We start from the raw sequence: 26,963 nt of genomic DNA, 5'->3' as shown, positions 1-26,963 counted from the left end.
TATTTAGACTTTCACAATAAGATTGTGTGAGTTATTTAAAATGTTTCCAGTATAATTATAGCTAATTAGAGAAAATATAATTTATCCTTATCTATCACTTGCTTTAGAATTCTATGTTTAGGTAATAATTTGAAGAGATATTTCCATCAAATTTGGAAAACTGCTCTTTTTAAATAGCTAGATAAGTATAGATTGCTGAGTATTTGAAAATGTGGTCATAAAGCAATTATATCTAAAAAACTTATAATATTTAATATTTATTGTGCTAATTGCCAATATACTTTCACATGTTTAGATTTGTAAGCTCAGAACAGAGATTTGATTTTCCTTTTAGATACCTTAAATTTGTGTCACCATAGAGATGGTGGTTCTCTCATTATGGGTAGATTTTTAGAGACGCATAATTACACTAATACCTGTTGTATCAATCTCCCTCCAGTCAGGAAAACAGAAATTTCACTGTATTACCCAATGTAAAACAGTGTAATTGGTTAAACTGTTTTGGAGGGTTGAAAAAGCAAAAAGAAAACACAGGTGATGTAGATAGACTCACAGGAAACATGTGCTGCCCTTAGATGGCGATAATCACAACCCAGAAGCCCTGAGGAAGGATTCCTCGGAGCTAGGATGAAATTCTGAGGTGAGGGGTTGCCTAGCGGACCCAGCTCTTGTGCTTCTGTGGCAATGATACTTCCCGGCTGCCTCTGGAATTCAAGCTCGGGAATTCAAGACGGGTCTATAGCCCAGGAACTCAGACCTATGAGGAGGGTGCATCACCGTGGCCTGTCCCAGATTGCCTAGCGGGGAGCTCATTGTGCCTTTGATGGTGTGAACATGAGCTAGAGACCAGAGCCTACACTGGACAACCCGCTACGGGGCTGAACGGCTGCAGAGATTCAACAGGAGCAGCAGGTTCTCTCTCAGGGTCTACCCCTTCTCCCCCAACTCCCCTCCCCACTGCCCCAACCCCTGTGCCTTCTCATCTCTCTCTAGTGTCCTCTATGGACAGAGCAGGAATCCACTGGCAATGAAGAAATACCTGCAACAGCGTTTCTCACTCTGATCACAGGACTCTTTGAACTCTTAAAAACTGAGGACCTGAAGGAACTTATGTTTATGTGAGTGATATCTATTGAAATTTACCATATTAACGATGAGACATTCCAAAAATAACAAGAATCAGCCCACTACCTGTTAACAAAAAACAACCCATTCTTATGAAAAATAACTATTTTCAAAAACAAACAAAAATAGTGAGAAGGGTAGCATTGTTTTGCATCATTGCAAATCTCTTTAATGCCTGGCTTCATGGAGGAAAGCTGGGTAAATTATATCTGGTAGTATGTTTCTGTTGCTGGATCATATGTCATATAGCCTCTTGAAAACTTCACTGTACACTCAAAAGAGAATGAGAGTAAGAAAAGCAAATAATATCTCAATTCCATTATGAAAATTATTTTGACCTTAAAAATCCCCTGCAAGGAGCTCAGGGATCAAGGAGAGCCACAGGTCTAGAGATTCCCAACTCCAGAATCACAAAGTAGCATATAGAATTGTTGGTATAGAGGCCAGACACAGTGGATCACGCCTGTAATCCCAGGACTTTCCGAGGCTGAGGTGGGCAGATCACAAGGTCAGGAATTTGAGACCAGCCTGACCAACATGGTGAAACCTCGTCTCTACTAAAAATACAAAAAAATTAGCCAGGCATGTGGCAGGTGCCTGTAGTCTCAGCTACTCGGGAGGCTGAGACAGGAGAATCACTTGAACCCAGGAGGCAGAATTGCAGTGAGACGAGATCGCATCACTGCACTCCAGCCTGTGTGACAGAGCGAAACTCCATTTCACACACCACACACACACACACACACACACACACACACACACACACACACGTGTGTTGGTAAAGAGATAAGTTCAATAACGGACATTCTGAAAAATAAAAACGCAAGTACACGTAACTAAGAAATAGATGGTTGAGTCATAAATGAAACTTAGACAATATGATGAAGAGTCCATAATATTAAGCATTATATTGTACTGCTTCCCTCCCTCCCTCCCTCCCTCCCTCCCTCCCTCCTTCCTTCCTTCTTTCTTTCCTTTTCTTTTTCTTTCTCTCTCTTTCCCTTCCTCCCTCCCTCCCTTCCTTCCTCCCTCCCTCCCTCCCGCCCTCCCTCCCTTCCTTCCTTCCTTTCCTTCCTTTCCTTCCTTTCCTTCTTTCCTTCTTTCCTTCTTTCCTTCTTTTCTTTTTCTTTTTCTTTTTGTTTTCTTTCCAGAGTCTGGAGTGCAATGATGAGTCAGGCTGGAATGTAATGATGTGATCTTGGCTCACTGCAACCTCTGTCTTCTGGGTTCAAGGGATCTTCCTGCCCCAGCCTCCCAAGTAGTTGGGAACTACAGGTGCATGCCAACATGCCCAGCCAATGTTTATATTTTTAGTAGAGACAGGGTTTTTCCATGTTGGCCGGGCTGGTCTCGAACTCCTGGCCTCAAGCAATCTGCCTGCCTCAGCCTCCCAAAGGGCTGAGATTACAGGTATGAGCCACGGTGTCTGGCCTTCGCATCTATTAAAGATGTAACGTATTTTTCCTAAAGTAATCATATGTCGATAGAAGCTTTTTTAAAACAAGTTTACCTATTCTACATGATAGCCCTTCAAGATGTATGATGACTAATACGTTTATCATCATTTTTCTCTTCTTATAAAATATTTTTAGATTCTTAATTCTCTTTCAATCATGAATTGAGAGGCTCGCCACACTTTCTGTTTTTCTCAGAATGAGTTTCAGTGGATCTGTTCTTAATGTGTAGTATTACAGTTTAATAGTGTTTTAGGCTGAATATTTTTAAATGATTCTAGGAATTAAAACTTCCATGTTCTCTGCTGCATGCTATAAATGTATCACACATACCTTAAATTGAATTAAACAAGAAAGTTGTCCTGTATTTAATTCTACATGATAAGATATTGTCCTTGAGTTTTGAGAAAGAAGAGAAAATCTTTATGGATAATTTTGTCTGTCTAAAAAACTGTATCACGCATAGAAGAGAACAATTCTGATAATTTAGATGATTTTGTAAGAATTTCAAACCTAAACCTTCCTTTTCTTCTAATAGCATATATTAAGTACTGAATAGAAGATGCCAGATTTACTAGAGGTAAAAATCAAATCAGGTTTCAAAATGGAAAAAAAAACAAAAAAACAAAACAAAACAAAAAAATGAAAAACAGATTGTACTTGATTTGGGAAAAATTGCACAGACTACATGAAAGGAATATGGGCTGTGTAATCCTCATGAAGCAATGATTAATTAAACTTCGATTCCTTTTCAAAGCTTGGCCTCCACATTTTAGAACTAAGTACATAGTGTACTGTACAGGACTATTTCTAACCCTATATATTTTTTCAGACCCACCTTTGATAGTTTTTGTTTTTGTTTTTGTTTTTTCCATGAGGAAGAAGCAACAATAGACAACAATAAAATTTTCAAGGCTGAGGTAGCCTTGACTCAGAAACTGACAAAAGAAATGCCTTTCCATTCATAGAATCTTGCTTTGCAATAATCTGTTATCTAATGTATAATGAGGTGTTTTTGTAGCTGAAAAATAACAGACTTTTGAACAGAGAGGGACTATAATCTGGTTTGGTTTTCCTGTTACCAGTCACCATATTTCATTACCACAGTTCCAGCAGGAATAGAGTAGCTAGTCTTTTACTCTATATAGCAACTAAAAAAATAAGGGCTTCTCAAGAAAAAGCAACACTGAAAAGGAAAAATAATTATGCTCACTACAGAACGATAATCAATTATAAGATATATGGTAAAAGTAAAACATTTAGTTTTTATAGAATAAAAATTTTAAAATAATTATAAATAGGCATAAAGGTTGTATGTATTTATACATGTGCATATGTATATCTGGGTTTTATTTGACTATAGTATGTAATGATCCATTTGGCATTTAATGAAGAAGATGACTTATTTTCATAATATAATTTGTTGTAATATAAGTGCCTCTTATCACCTATTTAAAAATAATGTCACTACTTCTACTGTTTCCATATTTGACTTTTGATTTTTGAAGATATCCCTAATGCATTATCTCTTCAGCTTTTTCATACCACTTTTGCGTCATTGCAAATGTCAGGTCTCTAATCTCTCATCTCTGCCAGTTCAATGACCAATTCTGATCTTGCTTTCATCCTTAGGGTCCACTACTTGTTAATTACTCTGTTTATACACTTTTAAAATCAGTTAGAATCTTTCTTTTTCTACAACATGGTTGCAGAAAGATGGTTGAGGCTCACAACCTCAACCATCAATCAAAACTGTTATCTCCTATATCAGTCCCTACAACTTGAACACTCAACATAACCTGAGAGAAATTTCATAAATATGCAGATTTCTGTCACTATAAATTCCTAGTACCCGATGTTTATATGACCTTAACGCTTCTCCAGTTTTTTTAAAAAAGTAACAATTATTTATTGGCACTGTATCCTAGATCAATTATGTTGATTTTAAAAACTTTTTGAAGTTTATTTAAATACGTCTTCTCATTTCAACATGACTGTTTTTACATCATATAACACATTGGCACTGTAAGACATAACATACCTCAATTACTCCCCACACAACCTACACAGATCACAAATAATATTTATTTACTATATTTTAGATGGAACTCTGTCTGAATGTCCAAATATTTCAAAGAGTTAGATACCAAACTGACTGTGTTTGAAACTTCATTGGTTAGATTCTACCCAAACCTGCTACTATTCCTACCTTCTATTTTGGTGAATAGCATCCAAGAATCTGTCCACTTCCCAGTCCTAAAATATTGGAATCCTCCTACCCTCCACTGTGTCATTTCTCATATTTAGTTAATCACAAAATACTCTCTAGTACTCATTATAACTGCTTCTTCCCAAATGTTCTGCCAGTGTCATAGTTCAATTCATCCTTGCATCATAAACTATCAATTAGCAGGCTCTCAGAGCAGGCCCTGACTTCCCATCTCCAAAACGTCCTTTCAAATAGAAGCCTGATTATATTGCTCCTGGGTTTCTAAATTTCAGGCCTTCACTGTCAACTATCATAGCATTTTTAATTAAACTTATTTTTCAAGCAAACTTAGATCCTCTATATGTAAAGCTAGCTAAAGCAGAGTTGCTTTACTGAAGGGTATGGGTGCAGGAGATATATGAGTACATGGAGTCGTAGTCATCCCCACCTTTTGAGACATTCATTCCCACCTGAAGTTACTTTAATGAGACTCCAGGATCCAGAGTCACAGTGAAGAAGGTGATAAAATCTGAGTTCCATAGACATGAAGCACAGTGCCACATAGGCTATAGCATCTGCCTACAGCCCTATTTGCTCCATCTCCCTTCCCTATGCACCCCATATCCAACTATTTGCAGTGACTTAAACCTACTCTTCTCACTCAGGACTGAGTTTTCTTACATGATGTTTCTTTGCCTTTATCGCATGAAAACCCAGTGCTTCCTTAAAGCCTCAGCTAAAGTGTCACTCTTAATTAAATAGCATGCAATGTGTTCCATACTAGGAATTCAATGATTAATAAGATGGCACACCTGGAGTGTGCAACTCGGAAGCAACCCTGGCACTCTTGTATTTTACAAGACACCATTTGTCCCTTGTATCATCCCTGTCCCTTCTCCATCCCCACCCATGCCAACTCCAACCATTTAGTATTCATTAATTGAATTAACTGCCTTCAGAGAAATTATCTTTCTTTACATATAGGATAGCAATCAACAGCAATTACTAGTAACTGGTAGTTTCCTGAAGAATATAATAATTTAAAAAGGGCATAATATAGTATATTAACTCACTTAAGCACTCATACTGTTTGTTTCTGTTGGACAACACAATGTCCAAAATGTTGCATCTGTAATAGGAAATGTCTGGTACTTGTTGCAGGTCAGTGTAACAGTTTTTGTTGTTGTTTCTTCCTGTTTTATAAGAAAGAAAGAAAGAAGATTTTCCTAGCACCCTTTAAATAATAATGGGTGCTCAATTGATAGGTGTGTCATTTAGTAATTTATTTTATTCTATTTTATTCATTCATTAATTCATGCATCTCATCATCCATTTATTTAAACTCATTATATGCTAGGAATTCCATGGGAAAGCTGAGGATCCTTTAAAGTCAAGCAGAAAGATGAACAATTATGTGATCAATTATATTATAATAAATATTATAACCCACTTTTGAACTGACTATCTGGAGAAAACAGTGAGGTGCCTACAGGAGCCCAAATAAAACTAGAGGAAAACCAATGGTGAACCATTGCAGGAGTCATTCCGGATAAACTGGAGTTATCCAGGATAAATTGGATTTATACAGGTAAAGTTGGGGAGCGGAGTAGGTAGAGGTGAGAAAGGGTGCAAAAGGATTTCCAAGGAGAAAAATCAACATACACATTTCTATTCAAATATATTTTTAAATGTCCCATCAAAGGGCAGTGTATGAACTGTAAGACATTCAGTATTCATTGATTCAAAATTCATCACTTACAAATTGATATTTACTGTTAAAGTTGTTAGGGATACATCAGTGAGCAAAGTAAAACCCACTTCTCATGGTCATTTACATTCTAGTGGGGAGAGGCAGACAAACGGAAAAGTAAATGTGTGTACCATATCAGATGGTAGTAAGTACTATTGGCAAAACTGTATACAAAAAGAGGCTGGAGGCTGGGCACAGTGGCTCATGCCTGCAATCCCAGCACTTTGGGAGGCTGAGGCAGGTGGATCACAAGGTCAGGAGTTTGAGACCAGCCTGGCTAACATGGTGAAACCCTGTCTCTACTAAAAATACAAAAATTAGTCGGGTGTGGTGGTGCACACCTGTAATCCTAGCTACTCAGGAGGCTGAGGCAGGAGAATTGCTTGAACCTGGGAGGCAGAGGTTGCAGTGAGCTGAGATGGCAGCAGTGCACTTCAGCCTGGGTGACAGAAATGAGATTCCATCTCAAAGAGAGGAAGGAAGGAAGGAAGGAAGGAAGGAAGGAAGGAAGGAAGGAAGGAAGGAGAGAGAGAAAGAAAGAAAGAAAGAAAGAAAGAAAGAAAGAAAGAAAGAAAGAAAGAAAGAAAGAAAGAAAGAAAGAAAGAAAGAAAGAAAGAAAGAAAGAAAGAAAGAAAGAAAGAAAGAAAGAAAGAAAAAAGAAAAGAGAGAGAGAAAGAAAAGGCTGAAAGGCTGGCTGGAAAGTGCAGTTTGAGGCTGAAGATGACTGGGAGTCTGGGATTCTCATGATTCACTTAAACTAAGATAGGAGATCAAAAAGTTCATTTCTGTTTGTCCCAGAGCAGATGATGCTCATGGCTTTGTAAATATTGGGCATGGCCTGGAGTGGAATGAGGGAAGAGGGCCTGTCATGGTCAGAGCCCCAAGGACCTCAGGAGACTGGAGGAAGATAGACTTGTCAAGAGCACTGAGAGATCTGGGTCTGGCCTGGACTCCAGTCGTGCTGCTGCAGAAGAGGCGAGAGAGGTGGCCAAGACCAGGTGGGGAAGAGTTTTGCCTGTTGTACTATGTGATGAATTTTATCCAGAAGAAATTGGAAAGCCATTATGAGATTTTAAGCCAGAAAATAATTACACTGCTAGTGATGTAGAAGCTATCATGAAGGAGAATGAGGTTGAAGGTATAAAAGGGTCCAGAAGATATTTCAGATTGAGAGTAGAGTGTAGTAACAGCTATCTCTGAAAAAAAATTAGGTGCCTTATCATTGGTTCCCAACTCTCCCATTGCTTGTTTGATGAGGCAATGGTTAATTTGCACTGTGGTGCTACACATATCAATAAGCTATAATATCGATAGGAGGATTATGTCATTTTATGTTTTCTGTGCATTGAAGTCACACCCCAAATACTTTTTAGGCAGAAAAGGAAAAACGATTCTTTTATGTCTGTCAGAAAATTAATCAATTAAGAACAGAAAATTGTACAATGAGAATGAGATACTTGAACCTTGGGAGAAATGTTCTTTCACCAAATAGACTTACTGAATGTTCTTGTCCAAAGGTATACTTTGTGCTGAGAAGAAGATATTTCTCTTATTAGGACTGTCTTGAGGATATTAAATGTATATGTGTGTGTGTGTATTTTTTATTACTGTGCTGTACCTTAACAAGTCTTTTATAATTGATAAGTTATTTCAGTTTCCACAATGCAAACAAGGAAAGACAGGGTCCCCAAAACACAAATTGAACAGGCTACATAGCTTGTGTGACTATGAGATCGGGGAATTCCTGACACATGGTAGATATTTTAAATATTTTGATATTTATTAATGTCGATATACTTATTACTGTTGAGGTAATAAACTTACTGACATAGAAGTGCTCCAGGAATAAAGATGAAATAAATTCTGTCTACTGGCCAATTCACATTTATTTATATCAACCTTGACATTCCATGTACCTCTGTAGTATTGAATTCATACTTCTAATTATTATCGTTAGAAGTAATGATCCACAAATTATTTTACTTCAAAAAATATTTTATCCTGCCAGCCTCTTCCTTGCAATAATTTTGTGGTCTTGTTTTTAATACAATTACTGCCAGTAAGGGATGATTTCTCTTCAAGTCTCTCCTTTAATCATTAAATGGTTTTTAATATATTAGACTTGATTAATCAGGTTTCTTTTTTCTTCCATTTGAATATTCCAAGTAAATTTTGGTCCTCAAATTTTCCACCTTTACTTTATTATTAGGTTTATTCACCCAACACACATTTCTGTATTTTCATTTGCGTCTTAATGATTGCATACTAAATGATAGTGTTGTCTTAATATTTTTGTACTTTCATATTCAAAAATATTTATTTACAGTTTGTAATATTGTAGTAAAAGGAAATAAGAGATTTAATACCCTGCAGAGGCCCAAATCCATCATAACATTTTTTCACTCATAAAAACACCTAGTCATAGCTAGAAAATATGCAATGGTGTTGGACACTTGCTTTGATCCCCTGGAATGAAAGCTCTGTGGAAATGGGATTTTCCTCCTTTGTTCAATGTTTTATCCTCAGTACCTGGGATCTTTTTTACATGACTAATCTTAAGGGTCCTGAATATTTATTGTGTTTATAATTATAAAGGGCATGCTAGTTGTATATCTAACAAAAACACAGATGAGCAATAAGAAAAATCATATGTAAAGATTTGGCAAATATATGTGCATGTTTACACATGCAAGCACACATATAAATACATGTTCACAAACGTATTAAGATAGATGGCCCAAGACATGGGCCAAATGGAAGATGAAAATTAAGAGTTCTCAGCTATGGCTATGATTTCTAATATTCTTTCAAATGTTTATGACTTAATCAATGTATCCACTCTTAAGAGTCTTGAAAACCAGACTCTTAAAACGAAGGTCTTTTATTGAGAGGCAGAAGACAGTTTCCTCTGATTTATTTTTCTCTGACCAGCCTCACAGAATCATGCTTAGAGTATAAAACTCCAATTCAGGCCAGGCACGGTGGCTCACGTCTGTAATCCAGCACTTTGGAAGGCCAAGGTGGGTGGATCACCTGAGGTCAGGAGTTTGAAAACAGCCTGGCTAACATAGCGAAACCCCATCTTTACTAAAAATACAAGAATTAGCTGTGTGTGGTGGCAGGTGCCTATGATCCCAGCTACTTGGGAGGCTGAGGCCGGAGAATCACTTGAACCTGGGTGGCAGAGGTTACAGTGAGCTGAGATTGAACCACTGCACTCCAGCCTGGGCGACAGAGCAAGACTCTGTCTCAAAAATAAATAAATAAATAAATAAATAAATAAATAAATAAATAAATAAAATGAAACTTCAATTCAGACTTCATTTTGAGTCATACCTGTGCAACTCGTTCTCACTTCTGCTTTCTTAAATGTAAAATGAGGATAATATGTGTATATATTTCATTAACTATTGTGAGACTGAAAAAAAACATGATGCATGTAAATCATTTGAAATACTATCTTGTACATTATAAATGCTTAATAAATGTCAGTCATTACCATTATTCATTAAATAAATTATGTTTCAATGTTTTGGTGTGCATACATAGCATAAAGGTCAAATTCAACATATTGGTTGGGCATGGTTGCTCTCACCTGTAATCCCAGCACTTTGAGAGGCCAAGGTATGTAGATCACTTGAGGTCAGGAGTTTGACACCAGCCTGGCCAACATGGTGAAACTCTGTCTCTACCAAGAAATACAAAAATTAGCTGGGTGTGGTGGCTCACACCTGTAATGCCAGCTTCTTGCAGGCTGAGGTGGGAGAATCTCTTGAACCCTGGAAGTGGAGGTTGTAGTGAACATGCCACTGCACTCCAGATTGGGCATCACAGAGTGAGACCCTGTCTCAAAAAAAAGAAATCGACATATCATTTTTCTTAAAGATATTATACATTCTGAACAATATCTGTACAGTGAAATTTAAGGAGATTATTGGAATTTATTTTCATGTGATAAATATAGAAAATTTGGCATCATGGGCTCTTTTAATGTGTGGTGGTTTAATTATTTTTGTCCCATACTTATATATATTCAAATTACTGAGAGTAATTTAAATAGCTTTCAATTATTTACCTGCATACAGTATATAGCCTACACAACTGTATTATCTGCATACAGTATATAGCCTACACAACTTGATATGGTACCCACTAGCTATCCATTGCTATTTAAATCTAAATTCACTAATAACTTTGGTCAAATAGTCATAGGTAGTTAATTTTATTGTATTGAAGAGTGCAGAAAGGTTTTTTTTGTTTGTTTGATTGTTTTGTTTGTTTGTTTTCAAGAGACAAAATCTTGCTCTGTTTGTTGCCCAGACTGCAGTGGTGTGGTCATAGCTTACTGTAACCTTGAATTCCTGGGTTCAAGTGATCCTCTTGCTCAGCCCCCCAGGTAGCTGGGACTACAAATGCATGCTACCCTACTGGGTAATTTTAAATTTTTTTTTATAGAGATGAAGTTTCTCTATTTTGCCCAGGTTGCGGCTCGAACTCCTGGACTCAAGTGATCTTTTGCCTTGGCCTCCCAAAACTCTAGGATTATGGGTGTGAACCACTGCTCTCAGCCTGCAGAAAATTTTATTGGACAGCACTTGTGTAGACAGATCTCATTTTTACTGCTTTTAAAAAGAGTCCAAAGTTTGGAATTAGATGATTTGTCCTCACCTTTTTGCTCCGTTGACTGACTGGTATGTGATCACGAACAGTTTACTTACTGAATTTCCACTTTCTCATCTTTAAAACAGAATTGTAGGGTCAAATAAGACCACTGTACAAAAATATTGTTTGTATACAACCAGAGCTGTTATTAATATTGTTCCTTTACAGAGATTACTCTGCTTTTCAAACATTATCCCCAAAGATCTGCACTTTAAGTCCTTCTCCCTGTAATTGCTTGTTTGAGGTTTTTGCCAATGTCCAAACAGATGAAAACCAGAGTGTGTTCTCAGAGAGGTTTGTCTGATCCCAGTTTCATATCGGGGACTCTAGCTCACAGTCTGTCTTCTCTTTATAAGGAATCACTATCTCTATTACATTTCTTATTCACTGAAAATGCCATCTACCTCATTTTGCTGTGAGTTTGGATAAACAAAGAACGAAAGATAATTATAATATACTACAACAAGCATAGTTGAAAGATTAAGTGTAAAAATCATGAAATGTATGATAATACTAATATCAACTATTTTTATTCTGATTATCTATGCTACTCATTATGACCAATAGTAAGGATGTTGGAAATGTAATTATATTATGTGATAAATAAATCTGATACATTTCTGTAAATTGAACCAATATTTTAAAAGAAAAAGCTAAATTACGAGTGTTTTATTGCCTTATAAATTTAGAAATGTAATTCATGTTATTGTTTTTGACTATTTCATTAAGAAATAGAGAAAATGTCACTGTTTTCATTATCTGAACTGCAAATGTTTGAAAATAAAACAAATTGGATCAGAGGCACTAACTGAACAGGTACTCAAAACTTATCTGCTAAGAATTGAACCTGAGGCTGGAATTAAAATTATCTATTAAACACAACTTTTGAGGTTATTGTTTAAAGAAGTGAAGTGTCTAGATTGGAGGATAATGAAAATAATGTGTTTAGAAATATGATAACAGTAGGCAACATTCAATTTAACTAATGCTAACTACTTTTTGTAACTAAAGCTTTGAAGAAAAGAATGTGTATATGCATATGTATGTATGTGTATATATAATGATATTATTTTAACAGAAATAAATGCTAAGTACAAGATAATTATTCCTAATAAGACTAATATGCTCCAGTTACAATGGTTATTTTTCACTTTGTACTTTGTTGTATATTATAATATATACACATACACATATATATGTATTTTATTTTATATATATACACACACACACACACACTTACTTCACTTTGGTGATGAAATATTTAAAATAGTATAGCCTAGGGCAAGTAGAAGAATCTGCAGATTATACTACTTTAAGTGTCAATTGCAATATTTACTCTGAAGCTCTGAAGCAATATTTAGTTCTGTTCGCTTGAGGCCAACAAACAAACAAACCAACCCACCCTTTTGTTTTGCCCAGCTATATGTTTCGTTTTAGTTATAAAGAGAGAATTTCGCTGATGACTGGGTGAGTAAAATTGACCTTTGTTAATTAAAGATAGAATTTTGAGCTTCCTCACCAGAGGCTATTGCTGTTATGGAGGATCCCACTTACTATTTCATGTTGTCATTTTACCATCTCAGCTGTAGTAAAGAAGCCTGGCTTGCAACTTCTTGGTTGCCATACATGTTGTCTCCTAAGCTTCTGAATAATCATTAGATTAGTGCAAACTTCTTAAAAGGAAAAAGGACTTTTCTTCAGGGTAGTGAACTGCATTCGAGGAACATAAGTAGTGAGTTTCAGCCAGATTTAGGGAAAGGGCAAAAAAAATAAAAATAAAAATAAAAGTACAGTAGGGTGTAAAAATAATCCCTATGGAGTTAGATTGAGGATGGGGCCTGCTTTCAGAAAAATAAATGATAACATAATATAAAGAAACATAAGAGAAAGTGGGCTGATCTTGGGGAGGTGGTGGGAGCAGGAATAAACCTGTGAGGTTTTTAATTTTAATTTTGTTTTTACTTTTATTATTATTATTATTTTGAGACAGTCTTGCTCTGCCACCCAGGCTGGGGTGCAGTGGCACAATCTTAGCTCACTGCAACCTCCGCCTCCTGGGTTCAAGCGATTCTCCTGCCTCAGCCTCTGAAGTAGCTGGGACTACAAGCATGCACCATCACGCCCAGTTAATTTTTGTATTTCTAGTAGAGATGGGGTTTCATCATGTTGGCCAGGAGGTACTCGATCTCTTGACCTTGTGATCTGCCCGCCTCGGCCTCCCAAAGTGCTGGGATTACAGGCATGAGTCACAGTACCCGGCTGAGCTTTTTTATTAATTAAACACCTCAAAATTTAATCAAGTTGATGAATGAATAAACTGTAGTACATCCCAACAATGCAATGTTACTCAATGATAAAAAGAAATGAGCTATCCGGCCATAACAAGACATGGAGGAAATGTAAATGCATATTAATAACAGAAAAAAGCCAGTCTAAATAGCCAGTCTGTATGATTTCAACTCTATGACACTATGGGAAAAGCAAAATTAGGGAGAAAATAAAAGGTTCAGAGGTGGGTGGGAGGGCAGAGATAAATAAACAGAGTAAAAATATTTTAGGGCAGTGAAACTTCTCTGAAAGATACTATAATGGTGGACACATCATTATACACCTGTCCAAACTCATAGAATGTACAACAAAAAGAGAACCCTAATGTATATTATAGAGATTGGATAGTAATGAGATGTCAATGTAGTTTAACCAATTGTAACTAATGTACTACTTTGGTGGGGAATGTTGGTAGTGGGGAAGAATATGCATGTGTAGTGGGTAATAACTTTATAGACAGAAGTAGAATTAATGTGAAACATAGAGAGATATTTGATGTAAGCAAGGCTTTAGTAAAGAAAATGAAGGAAAGATGTAAAGCAGTGTTCAATCTCTGTACGGTCTCAATTTTGTTGTGAGCCTCAAACTTTTTAAAAAAGAATAGTCTTTAAAAAATTAAGTCCTGTTCTACAATTTTCTTTTTATTGGGTAATAAAAAAAGATCTTTAACATTTTATCTTCTTCTTCAGTGCACTCTATAAATCATGGCAAAAGAACATATTTTACCCCTCATATTTGGCTGTTATTGGACTTCAGGAAGAGTTGATTAGTTCTTCAATGTATAGATTGAATATATGCCCATATTTCTTTTACATAAACTTTAAGCTATTTAAATGTAAAACTATGACACAATTAAATATGTGATATAGCTTTAATATTCAGTTAATATTTCATGGAAAGAAAATACATGATACAGCTTTAAACATTCAGTTATCCATATTTCATGTAATAAATACATGATACAGCTTTAAATGTTCAGTTAACAATATTTCATGAAAAGGAAATGGAAAATATTACTTATTTTTTCAAACAAAAATAATTTAGTACAGTAGCATATTCCTTCAAAAACATGGTGCTAAATACAAATTATATGTGTACGTTCATGCTCAATTTATACATTACATACAGAAAAGACAAAATTATGTGATCCTTACATTCTCAATTGTTTGTGTTCAATATGCTGAAAGCTGATAATTAAACACTGTGTACCTTAGTTGTGTAAGTATAAATGATCATGCCGTGTTCTAAATAAAGTGAAGATCTATAATATATTTGACTTTCTTTCAAATAAATGTCAGAGCATGTTCTTTTATTTCTTTTTTGTTTTGTTCTGAATTTTTCTATAAAAGAGTTAAATCAAGCTGATTAAATCATTTCAGTACCACAGGGGGAAACGTTGGAAAAGAGGATTAGCTCATCAGCAAGATGAGTTAGGTCACAGCTTATCCGACCATAATTCAAGAGCTGTGTTCTCCAAGTCTGAAAGTTATGGTCATGTCAAGGGTCAGCACCAAATGTTTTTTATCATAAGTTGGAACTGCTTATTCCTGCAGCTGTCTGAGCTTTAGTTGACTAGTTTCAATTATTCGGGTCATTTTTTTTTTTTAAAGCTCAGGATTGTCTTCAATTTTCTGCCTTCCTTGGTTCATAAATAACTATTAGTTTGTATTAGATATACATTGATACTTCTATTAAAAAGGAAAGTCCATTTACAATACATGTCTCTGTTGATAACTTTATAAACAGGAGTAGAATTAATGTAAAACATAATGCCACATTTAAAATAAGTAAGACTTCATTTAAAAAAGACAGGGGCAAGGCATGGTGGCTCACACCTGTAATCTCAGCACTTTGGGAGGCTGAGGTGGGTAGATCATGAGGTCAGGAGTTCGAGACCAGCCTGACCAACATGGTGAAACCTCATCTCTACTAAAAATACAAAAAAAAAAAAAAAAAATTAACCGGACGTGGTGGCATGCACCAGTAGTCCCAGCTACTCAGGAGACTGAGGCAGGAGAATCACTTGAACCCAGGAGGCAGAGGTTGCAGTGAGCGAAGATCACACCATTGCACTCCAGTCCCTGGGTGACAGAGCAAGACTCTGTCTCAGAAAAAGAAAGGATGAAAGACAAAAAGCAGTGTTTTTTTCAAACTGTGATTTTTGATCCATTGGTGGCTAGTAAGTTCAGTTTAGATGGTCTTTGAGGAAAATTTTAAGAATAGAATAGAATAGGAGTAGGTTAATATAGAAAAGAAAATATTTGAGCAATTATGAATCCCACTAATGTGTGTGTGTGTGCGCGCATGCATGTGCACTGTGTTAAGATGTAAATTATTTTTCTTACATTTTTATGATTGACCTTGAACAAAAATGGTTTGTAAGCTACCAGTGTAGAAACAAGAAGATGAGCTTGTCTTGCTGGTTATGAAACTCTGGGAAATTGAAATCTGTAAGACTGTCCCTAATCTGTAAAAATGGAGAAAATGCACTCTACCTCACAGGGTTCATGTAAGAATAATATGCGATAATATGTGTTAAAGCTCCTACCATGATTTCAGTCATATATTAGGCACTCAATAAATAGTTCCCTTTATTAGTGACAACATCACCAATGATAAAACTAACTTGGGACATTTCACAACACATTGAATTATATGCCTGGGAATCTTCAGATGTCTTGACTAGATGATGGGTATTCATGGAAAGTTACAAATTGAAAAACTAGACTAGAGCGAGAGATACGCAGTCAGGTAGATCTGTGCTAAGAACACAGTTCTAGAACTGTATTTTGTTCCAATTATTCCTTATAGTAGCTTCTGATTGGTTAGGAATCTAGTAGTCATTCAACCCATTAGTTATTTCTCCCAAATACCTCTAAAAATGTCATATATCCCTCAAAGGATAATTGGGGTTTGTCTTCAGGCCTTGTCAGATACACACAATCTGATTTCAGTGGCTTCTGGGTAAGATAGAACTACCAAGTTATTGTGAACATATTTCAGTTAGATTATCACCAGACAGGTAATAAGCAACCTATATCCTTGTCATAGTACCGACACAGATAATAGGTTTCAGAAATAAAGTGAGAACCATTTAAAAACCAAACCCCTAATATGTTTTTACCTCTCTAATATCCATCATGTTTATCCAGAGTTTTGCTTATGTTCTCTTTATTCTTACTCATGGGCAAATCCTTTGATGGTGAAAAAGGATGTCTTCTTCATGGTACTGGCAAATATTTGAAACAAATACATGACTTTATGAATGGATGATTGCTTATTATCAATAGAGAAATTATATTGTGAAAGACTCACATTTTTTTCTTTAGTATTTTGTGAAAAGTCCATTTTAAGTATCTTCCCAACAGATTTATAGCTGTCACTACCTAAAGCAGAGAAAGGTGGGATAGGGAAGTGGGTCTTCAAGCATTCACATGTGCACCAACTCACCTAGGGTAATATTATTCTGACCCGAATACCATCCAGTGGGTGATAGAGCAGTGCTGTGTCTGTGGATCCCAAAGAACTCTCCTTCATCTACAACAGTCGTAGGCTGTGTCTAGCTGCTATACTGATATTTCCAGAGAATTTGGTTATTCTGTGCCTTAAAAATACAATTTTCTATGTAGCCTGTGTGTTCTCTCTCTATTTTCTTAATTTGTTTTCTGTTTGAGATCACTGTAAATAATTAACAAAATATAAAGACAATTTTTTTTTCCAGGTCTGAGAATGAATAAAGGTGCCATCACCCCTCCCCGGACTACTTCTCCTGCAAATTCAAGTTCCCCAGAAGTAATCCACCTGAAGGACATTGTGTGTTACCTGTCTCTGCTTGAAAGAGGAAGACCTGAGGATAAGCTTGAGTGTATGTGTTTCTTCATTTTGTTTACTTATCACGGTTGGGGGCAGGAGAAAGGACTGAATATTGATTAACTTAAAATTGTATTAGTACAGTTCTATACTTTTTGTGAAATAAAGTGACCTTGCTTAATAGTAAAAATTTCCTCCTGCTGAGAATCAGACAATTAAAAGATATTAAAATCTATTAATTTCAGGTTCTTATTTATCAAGTTCCATTTATTACTGATTACTTCTTGATTATGTTTGTCATATGACTCTAAAAAACTGTTCCTCAGTTCTTTGGAGTTAACAAGATGTTATTAGAAAGTAGCCTTTGAGTTGTTTTCATAAAGCATTTATTTCTAGTGTGTGAAGAAACCTTCCCATTAGTGAGTAAGAAACTTACCTATAAGTATGCAACCTGCACCTTTTCCCCAGTGGAAATCTCCCTTGCAAGCTTCAGCACTAACACTCTTGTTGGCAGAGACACATTATTTCTCAAATGCTAAACCTGAAAGTGTCATTTATAGTATTCGATACTGGATATTATAAATCATTAAGCAATAGCTTTGTTTCTTTTAGGATATGGCGGATAGAGAATTTCTATTCAGTTGAGGGAAAGTAAATTACTGTCTTTAATAAAATATAGTGACTGAGCTCTCTCTGGTGGCTAACTATGCTCATTGCAATATAAGAAAATATTTTTCAAGCATTTACTCTAAACCTGCTCATTTGATCATCTGTTCTATCTCTGAGGCTCTTTGTAAATATAGTCCTGGCAGCTTACTCAATAATCTGATAAATTTGATTATATAGGATATGGTAAGTTTAATGAAGAATGCTTGCTACTAGAATGATAGTGAAGATAATAGATCTAAACTTTAATACTTCTAAAGCAAATATAAATAATCATACTGTCTCAGAATGATTATTGGGAGGCATTTTTAGTTAAATTTAATAGTAACTTTTTGATAATATTTCTCCTTCCAATAAAAGATTTACTGTAATGTGATTATTTAAGAGTCACACCTGCTTAGGTTATGAATAAACCATATGAATATCATTCTTTAAATATATATTTATTATTCATAAATGTTGAATATTTGCATTTCAAGATTTATTTTGTATTCCTAAGAAGTTACAGAAATCTGTCTCATTCCAAAGTAAATATTAATGTTCAGTGAATTTCTATTGAAGTGACAGCCAGAGAGAAAGTTTGCTCAGGTGTTATCGGGAGCACGTTTGGGATGATTATAAACATATAAAGACAAACATTTTTTCCACATCTGAAAATGAATAAAGGCACCATCCATCCTCCCCAAGATGGTATTTGGTCTTGCAGTTTAACTATTTCTGGGTCAGCTGGATGTATATTGCTTTTAAGGTGGAATTTCTGAGAAGAATGCTTTTGAGTTTTCAGTGTGCATCCTTGAACCCACATAGATTTTGTCCACAGTTGCAGATAGAATGTTAACTCACCGCACTTTTCAAAAAGACATGATGAATCTCGTCCAACTGACCTGCCATTTACTTTTCTTTAGTGTTCTCAACCCCCTTCTCTCTGTTTTTTTCTTTGAGTTTCCCAGCTTTTTTTCAAGCTTACACTAGATGCATTACATTTTCCTTTATTTAAAACCATTTCTTCAGACCATTCTTATAGTCAGTGTTGCTGTGGCCCAGAATTATCATTATCATTTTCACCAAACTCTTCAAAATACATGATGCTGTAGGTCTGTTTTCTCATATCCTCTAATTTGGTGATTCTTACCACGACTATACATCAGAATCATCCGAAGTTTGGTTTTCTTTTTCTTTTTTAATGCCAATGCCTGGCCCTTTCCTATGTCAATTAAATAACAATCCATCTTCCTCATCCACTTTCTTAACAATTCACCATATATTTTTACTCTTCTAAATTGCATACGTAAAAATTACTAACATGTATTCTTTTACAGTTACAGATTTTTAAAAACGAATTCTCAGTAAGACTCCAAACATTTGTATTGATGGTTAGTTTAATACATACTTACTCCAAAAGGGTTACAACTTATTAAGTACAGTATAGACCAAAAGAATGAAAATGAGAAAAAGCAATTATAATTAACACAGAAACACACGTGAACAAGCACCTAAAATTAACTTTTGCAGGTCAGTGTTGAATTGGATCTTATTTCCAGGTAGCTAACCAGAAAGAAATACACACATGTTGATTTAGGTTAGAGGTTCTCAAACTTTATCACACATCAGAATCACCTGCAGGACTGGTATATCTGATTCATCTGACCTGGGGTGGGATCTGAAAATGTGCATTTCTAAAAGTTTCCAGGTGATGCTGATGCTAATGTTCCAGGGACCGCATTTTGAGAAGCACTGGCTTATGCAATTCCTTCTGTCCAATGAAAACACACATACACAAAGAATTCACCTGAAATAACAGTTGTTTTTCTTGGAGTTGATGAATAGTGACAGTATTTGTTAGGTACTTTTACCTGGGTTATTAGATAAAAGAATTACACGGTTGTCAATGTTTATATAAGTAGTACTTTGTTTCCCCAAATAATATTTTAAAAATCTATTCAGTGCCTGCCACCACTTTCCATTGCCTGTCTTTTCTGCCAGGCATTTACAAAATGTTTATTATAAAGCTTATTCCATTAAAAAACAGCAAACAAAAGTTCCCAAATGTTTTACTGATTACAAGAAGTCCTCACTTAACATCCTCAATAGGTTTTTGGAAGCTGTGACTTGAAGTGGAAACATGTATATAACAAAACCATTTTTTTTGCTCATCAATGTTGTAACAAAATATCATGGAAGGAAAGGATGTTATTCGAGAACCCTCTGTACATTGTTTTGCTTGAAGTCACAGTTTCCCAGTATCTAGCAATCATATTGAGTACTTACCACGTAAGTCATGTCTTCATTTCCTTTACGCAATCCTACTTCTCTCTGAGGACCTTCCCCGTCCCAAGGCTCTATCAGGTAGAAGATGTTTGTTACCCTTGGATGTGTGCTTTTGCATGCATGCATACGTGCATGTGTGCCTGTGTGTGTTGGGGTTGTGGGGAATTCCATTTTTATCTCCCCTTGTTGGTACCAAGTACCAACCGCCCCTGTGAATGAACAAGGACGGGGTCTCAGGGCTGATTTGCCCCTCTAACTTCAAGTGCTCCTTCACACTTTATCGAGAGACATCAACCTCTCTTTTACCCTCAAATCCTGTGGCTTTGCCTCCATTTTATTTCAGCCCTTCACTTCTATTACAATACTCCAAGCCTTGTAACTGCCGAGAACTGCTATTATTCTAAAACTAAACTGTCAATTTTACTTTGATCGCAGCCTGTGTTCACTTAGCTTCTCACTCTCCTACTTTTAATTTAATTATTGCATAGTACAGTAATTAAGAACCTTGACTCGTCATTTATAATGATTGAATGCAAACCCTAGGTTGAGAATTAACTGTCTCAGTGATCTGAGTACATTTTTAAAACTTCCTCAGACTCAATTTTCTCAACTGTAAAATTGGGATGATTAAATAGTCTCTATCCCATAGGATAACTATGAGTATTAGATAAACATATTTTTTCACATGTGTCCCTTCACATTTATTACTTCACATAAATGCATGTTAGGCGAAATAAAAGTAAATTAAAACTGTTTTACCCTTGCCCACTTTACTCTCTCTTGAATTTGCCTGCTGACTTTTGGTTGTCCATCCTTTCAAATTTGAACTGATCTCATAATCCTTGATGTCAATTAGTTTTTCACACTTAATTTCAGATATTCAACTTATTTGCTCCTGTACTATACTGAGTGGCAGAGACTTGGTGAAATAAAAATATAATTCTTTGGGTTGTAGTTCTACTCAAAACCTCAGCTGGCCTTCAGTGCTCGGTCCAGTGCTCGGTGTTTCTCTCGTCTAGTTTTCTAGTTAAAAGTTAATCCAGATAATGATTTCTTTTTCCAAACAGCTACCTATTTAATCATCATCTTACTCATTAAGTGTATGTTCTTGCAAATTCCTTTTATGTTACTTAAAACCTTATCAACTAATATACTTTTTTTTTCTGTTTCTCTTCTGATTCAGAGTGAAAAAGTCCCTTTGACAATTCCTGATTTCATAATGCATAAAATTGAAACCCTTAACTGGGCATGCATACACTGATCTGACTCCACACTCTGCCAGGCTTGCTTTGACTATGACCTACACACATATGCACAAACCATGTCCTAGTCACATGGGTCAATTTTTCTATCAGCAGACAAACCCTGAACTTTTCCACTTTCATCCCTTTGATTACAATGTGCAGTTGCTGTGTTTCACCCCCCTGCCTCCCCACAGTGTATATTTGATAGAGTCTAGTCCACATTTGAGGCTTACCCTGCATCATGAATCTCTTGCCATCTCCTAATTGGATTTATTTTGCTCTCCTTTGTACCCTTGCACCTACATCTGTGTGTGTGTGTGTGTCTGTGTGTTTCAACAGGTAGATGCTCAATAAATGATAGTTAAATGGAAGTGTATTAAAGTCAATGGATAAAAATAAAGTCAATGAGTGCCTGAAAATATAAAAATAACATCAACTATTTAAGATATCGAATAATACTAGCTTTATATTTTTGACTTTAAAATACATGATTTTCACATTTGAATTTGTGCTTATCAAGTTACTAATGATTCAACAAGAATTTTGAATATTATCTTACATTTCCTTAAAATGTATCACTAAAGAGAAAATCAATAGGGAAATATTCAGAAAGTAGATAACTGACATACAGAGACTGAACAGTCACCTACATGTTAAAAGTTACTTCCCCGTGCAGTGTTAACCTTAGAAACAATGAAATTTAATAGTGAAGAGAGCTTAAAGATCACCTAGTCAACTTTCCTATAGTTTGTCAATGAAAAAAAAAAATAGAGGGTGGTTATTAATTACACCACCAGTTTATCTAGTTATGACTAAACCCCATAATTTCTGAGCTACTTTATAGGGCTCTTTTTATTTTGAAAAGCTGTCTTTTGTTGTTTTTATCGTTGTTTCTCTTGTGAATAAAAGGAGAAACTATCTCTCCATTATACTGGATGTGAAACACACCTAAGCAGCTGGTAGTTTTCACCTCTGCTTTTAAAGTTTATTAAATCGGTATTGAAATATACAAGAGTGGAAAAAAGTGAATTAAAGAAATTCCAGCTTAAATGCCTTTTATAAATATATTTTACATTTTATATTAACAACATATATCGTATCATATCATATCATATAATGATCATATCAACAACATATAATGGCAAGTGCAAAACACCAGAGTATGTATAGTAGGATATATTCATTATGAAAACAGATAGAAACTTGCAAATCTTTTGGAAGAGAAAAAAATTGGGATATAAAAATTTATCTTGCATAATATACCTTTGCTCTGATCTTTAACTAAATACATGTGTGGGCATATAATTGTTTCTATATAAAGTGAAATTACATGAGCATAAAAATAGGAAAAATGTGGGTTAAACTAGTTTATAACATTGAAGCAGGTACCCATATTTGGAAGCTGTCATGTTGTCAGAATAATTTTAACATTGGGCTTTTTAAGTTTTTGCAGCCAAATATCTACATATTTATTTTGTTTTTTAAAATAAGATCCTTTTGTTCAGTGATTTCCTTGACTTTCGGGCCTGACTTTACTTTTAAATACTAAGAAATAGTCTTACTATATAATTTGAAAATTCAGTATTAATCATGTCAATATTATTTTTAAATATCGTTTTAAAAGGGAAAGATTTTATAGGCTCACCAGGCCAAACAAATTTTATTTTCCATGGAGTTAATAATTGACTTTTTTCTAACTTAATTAATTATTTTTCTTATTTATTTATTTATTTATTTATTTATTTAGAGACATAGTCTCACTCTGTTTCCCAGGCTAGAGTTCAGTGACACAATCTTGGCTCACTGCAACCTCCGCCTCCTGGGTTCCAGTGATTCTCCTGCCTCAGCCTCCCTAGTAGATGAGATTACAGGCACGTGGCACTATGCCTGGCTAATTTTTGTATTTTAGTAGAGATGGGGTTTCACCATGTTGGTCAGGCTGGTCTCAAACTCCTGACCTCAAATGATCCACCCACCTCATTTTCTCTATTTCTATAACTAATCAATTCCCAAATTCTCCACCATAAATTTATGTTCATAAACTTGTGCTCTTCATTTGCTCTTGAATATTTTAATTGATAATCACTTTCACCCTTTATTTTAGTTGTTCTCTTTCTTGAACCAATATTATTTGGATGCTGAACATCCAAGACAGAACTCTGAATTATTATTTCTTCTTTTTTTCTTTTTTTTTTTTTTTCTATTTTCCACCTTCTTTTCTTTCTTCTTATGTTTTTCACTCCATATCTGGGACATCTTTTTTACCTGGTGGTGAGATTTTTCCCAATTTTTCTTACATTTAACTTCACAGAGAATCCATTTTATTCTCAGCTTGATCCTTGTATGTCCCTATTTGTATTTCATGGACTGAAACTTTCCTTTTAGTTATAAGGTTTCCCCTCCTCCCTGCTTTGTTGGTTTCTTCCAAACTACTTGTGTTGAAAGAACTTTTCTGATGGTAGTACTTGTATAGATGAGTACCCATACCGATGGTATTGACTTACTGGGGATAAGGAAAGGGACTTATTCTCTCAATATTTGGTATATTCGCTTTCACGTAATTACCTTGTTTTGGTATTGTGTCCTTACACTCAGAATTCCTGAGTACCTTTAGCCCAGAATTCCTTTCATTTTCACTTTTGCAGAACTCGAAGATCTAGTCTTCTGTTGGGGGAGAGAGCTTACATACACTCCAGATAATCCTGTGAAGATTATCTGGTAACTTTCCAACTCACCACCTTTCTAAGCAAATCTATGCTTCGTCACCTCTACCAGCTTAATTTATATTTCTAAGAAGCCTAAGTCAACATATATGTGTACATATTTTCTCCAGCTCCTGAAAATTGTTAGTGTTTTCTGCTCTCATATTTTCTTTCTGCTTATAGATTTATTCTGATTTTATCTCTTACTGTCACTATAGTGGTAATTCAATAGAAAACCAAAGTAAATATGTGTGTTCAATACTTCGTGTTTTGCATTACCTAGCTATAATTTTAAATTAGAAAAGTAGACTTATCACTGAAAATTAAAGTCTTAGAATTTCTCTTTCTTCTCCTGGATGAAAGAAAAGTTTTATCCTTGACCTTGACTTGGTAATATTTAGAATACACAGTACTTGGTACTCAATATATGTATGATATTTTTATTATTGTTATTATATTAACTAGAGCTTAAAACTCTTCAAACTTTCTTCCTTGATGAATTAGACAGAATTTATAGAGAGCATTAACTCTTGTTAATGTGTTTAGGAATAAATGATTTAAAATATTAGATTCTTCAGGCACTAATGAAGTAGGGATTTTGGGATCAACTTTCCTACTGGAATCAACTGGAAAACTGGAACAAATGTATAGTTTTAAAACCTGTTTAAAAGTTTCAGGGAAGTATCAAGGCAACTTGGATTTTTAGGGCAAATTTTCAGGAGAAAGAAGCATGGCTTTTTCCATTGAATTTAAGAAATTAAAGTACAAGTCACTCATATATTTTTCCAGATAATGAGCAGAATGGAAGCCAGATATTAGTAATCAAGTACAGTTATATATGTAAAGTGACTAGAATAACATGTCCAGGTTCAAGTTGGGATTATTACAGGCATTTAAGTTTGGCCTAACATTAGGAAGTGAAACAATGTATTTTGCCACATTAAGAGAATAAAGAAGAAAATCATGAAAGCATTTTATCACATTCCATATGTATTCTATTCATGGTTGAAAACAAAACAACTGTAATAGCAAAAATTCTTAAGTAACAGAAAGTAAAGAACTCAATTAATCTAATAATGTGTATATGTAGGAAACTCCCATCAAACTTTAAAAGTGAAATATTGAAGTTTCTCTCATTGATATTGGGAACAAGACAAGAATGGCCACTACTCTAAGTATAATTCAAATTTGTGTCGGAGATCATTGCCCATGGCAATAAGGCAAGAAAAATACATGGAGTTTAAGAGGATGGGAAAGAAGAAATTGAAATTCATTGTTTGTTATAGACTACCCAGTAATCTACAGATAGATCAAATACTTGAATTAATAAGTGTGTTTAGCAAGATCTGTGCCTACAAGGTAGAAATAAAAATCACTTGTATTTCTGTATGACACCAACTAATAATAAGTAAATAAAATTTAAGAAATTTTATCATTTATCAAATCAAAATTAGTATATACCTGGGAATACATCTTTAAAAACTATTTGAAAGGTATCTATACAGAACAGTATGAAACATTATTGAGAGAAATTAAAGCTCTAATTAAAGAGGACTATAACACGGTTGCAGATTTCAAGACTCAGCATTTTAAAGATTCTCCCCCAAATAGATCGATAGATTCAGTACAATCACATTAGAAATCCAGCAGTGTTATTTTGGTTAGTTTTTTGTTTTGTTTTGTTTTGTAATAGGAGAAAGAAAAGATTGGCAAATGTTTTCTAAATGTCATATTCAATTCAATTCAAAAGAAGGGATGTAGAAGTCAAGATAATGGGTGTCTTTGGAGAGAGAAGAAGAAATAATGATGGAGGAGGATGAAAGGAGTTCTGATTTGTTAGTAAGAATTTGATTTCTTGATTTAGAGGTAATAGTTACATTGGTGTGTACACTTTAATAATATATTAAATAATACATTTATCTGTAAGTGTAATATTTCAATAGTAAATTCCTTCTTAAAACCAATGTTAAGTACACACTACCTTTGGGAAAGACATAGAATCAGGTTTGTTTTAACTGGTTGTTTTTAATAAAGCATGTTATTATTTTTAAGCAATATTTAGGAGCACACAGAATCATTGGGAGAGGTACAGAACAAATTCTAGAGGCTGCCCCTTCAGGAACGATGACCAAATTAAGTATAAAATGGGGCTGGGATGGTTTCTTCCAAACACCCGACTCATCCAGAACCCTGGATATTCTCTCTGAAACCACTGCCCCTCCCATCACCAGAATGGATTCTGTACAGGCTTCTTTGCTTAGGTCACTAGCATCTGATTGAAAACCTAGGACTGTGCTTCTGTGTGGTGGAGCCTGGGTCATGTGCACAGTCTAGCTTCAAGTCAGGCTAGTAAAGAAAATGTATCCAGAGTTTTCATTTTCTAATGGTCCTCATAAAGTGTGATTTCCAGAAAATAGGAAGAAGTTTCAAACACTGTCATTAATGAATGCTCAATATCTATACATCGTTCCCATGTGTTTCTTTGAGTTCATGTTCCCAGTAAGGTCAACAAATAGGAACAGGGTTTCCACAAATTTGAGCAACGTGAAATGGTCATTTTGCAGTCATTTACTACAGTAAGGGTTAATAGAGTCATAAATGTCCCTCAATCTAAAATATATTTAGGCTTTTCTAGGTATTTGCTTATTCCTGTTAGTTAATCCTTCCTCTGAGTAGTCGGTCAATTCTTACCACTTACAAAGATATTTTTTACTATTTGCTGCTGCACTACAATCTCTTGAAATG

At 35.1% G+C, this 26,963-nt stretch overlaps 1 protein-coding gene across 21 annotated transcripts in view; it reads left to right on the top strand.

Moving 5' to 3' along the window:
- LOC105475613 (diacylglycerol kinase beta) overlaps positions 1 to 26,963 on the top strand; it is an 835,473-nt gene that overhangs the window by 249,497 nt on the left and 559,013 nt on the right. For 20 of the 21 annotated variants that reach the window (XM_071094904.1, XM_071094900.1, XM_071094901.1 and 17 more), the window contains one exon: positions 17,250 to 17,393. In XM_071094904.1, coding sequence (XP_070951005.1) covers positions 17,250 to 17,393 — 144 coding nt within the window. Of the gene's footprint in view, positions 1 to 11,019; positions 11,230 to 17,249; positions 17,394 to 26,963 lie in introns of all 21 variants that reach the window. The other variant, XM_011731032.3, reaches the window with a different exon arrangement.

The sequence above is a fragment of the Macaca nemestrina genome, chromosome 4 (genome assembly GCF_043159975.1).
Source record: "Macaca nemestrina isolate mMacNem1 chromosome 4, mMacNem.hap1, whole genome shotgun sequence".
Taxonomy (NCBI): Eukaryota; Metazoa; Chordata; class Mammalia; order Primates; family Cercopithecidae; genus Macaca; species Macaca nemestrina.
Note: the sequence above shows the minus strand (reverse complement) of the source record. Positions and strands in the feature narration are given on the sequence as shown.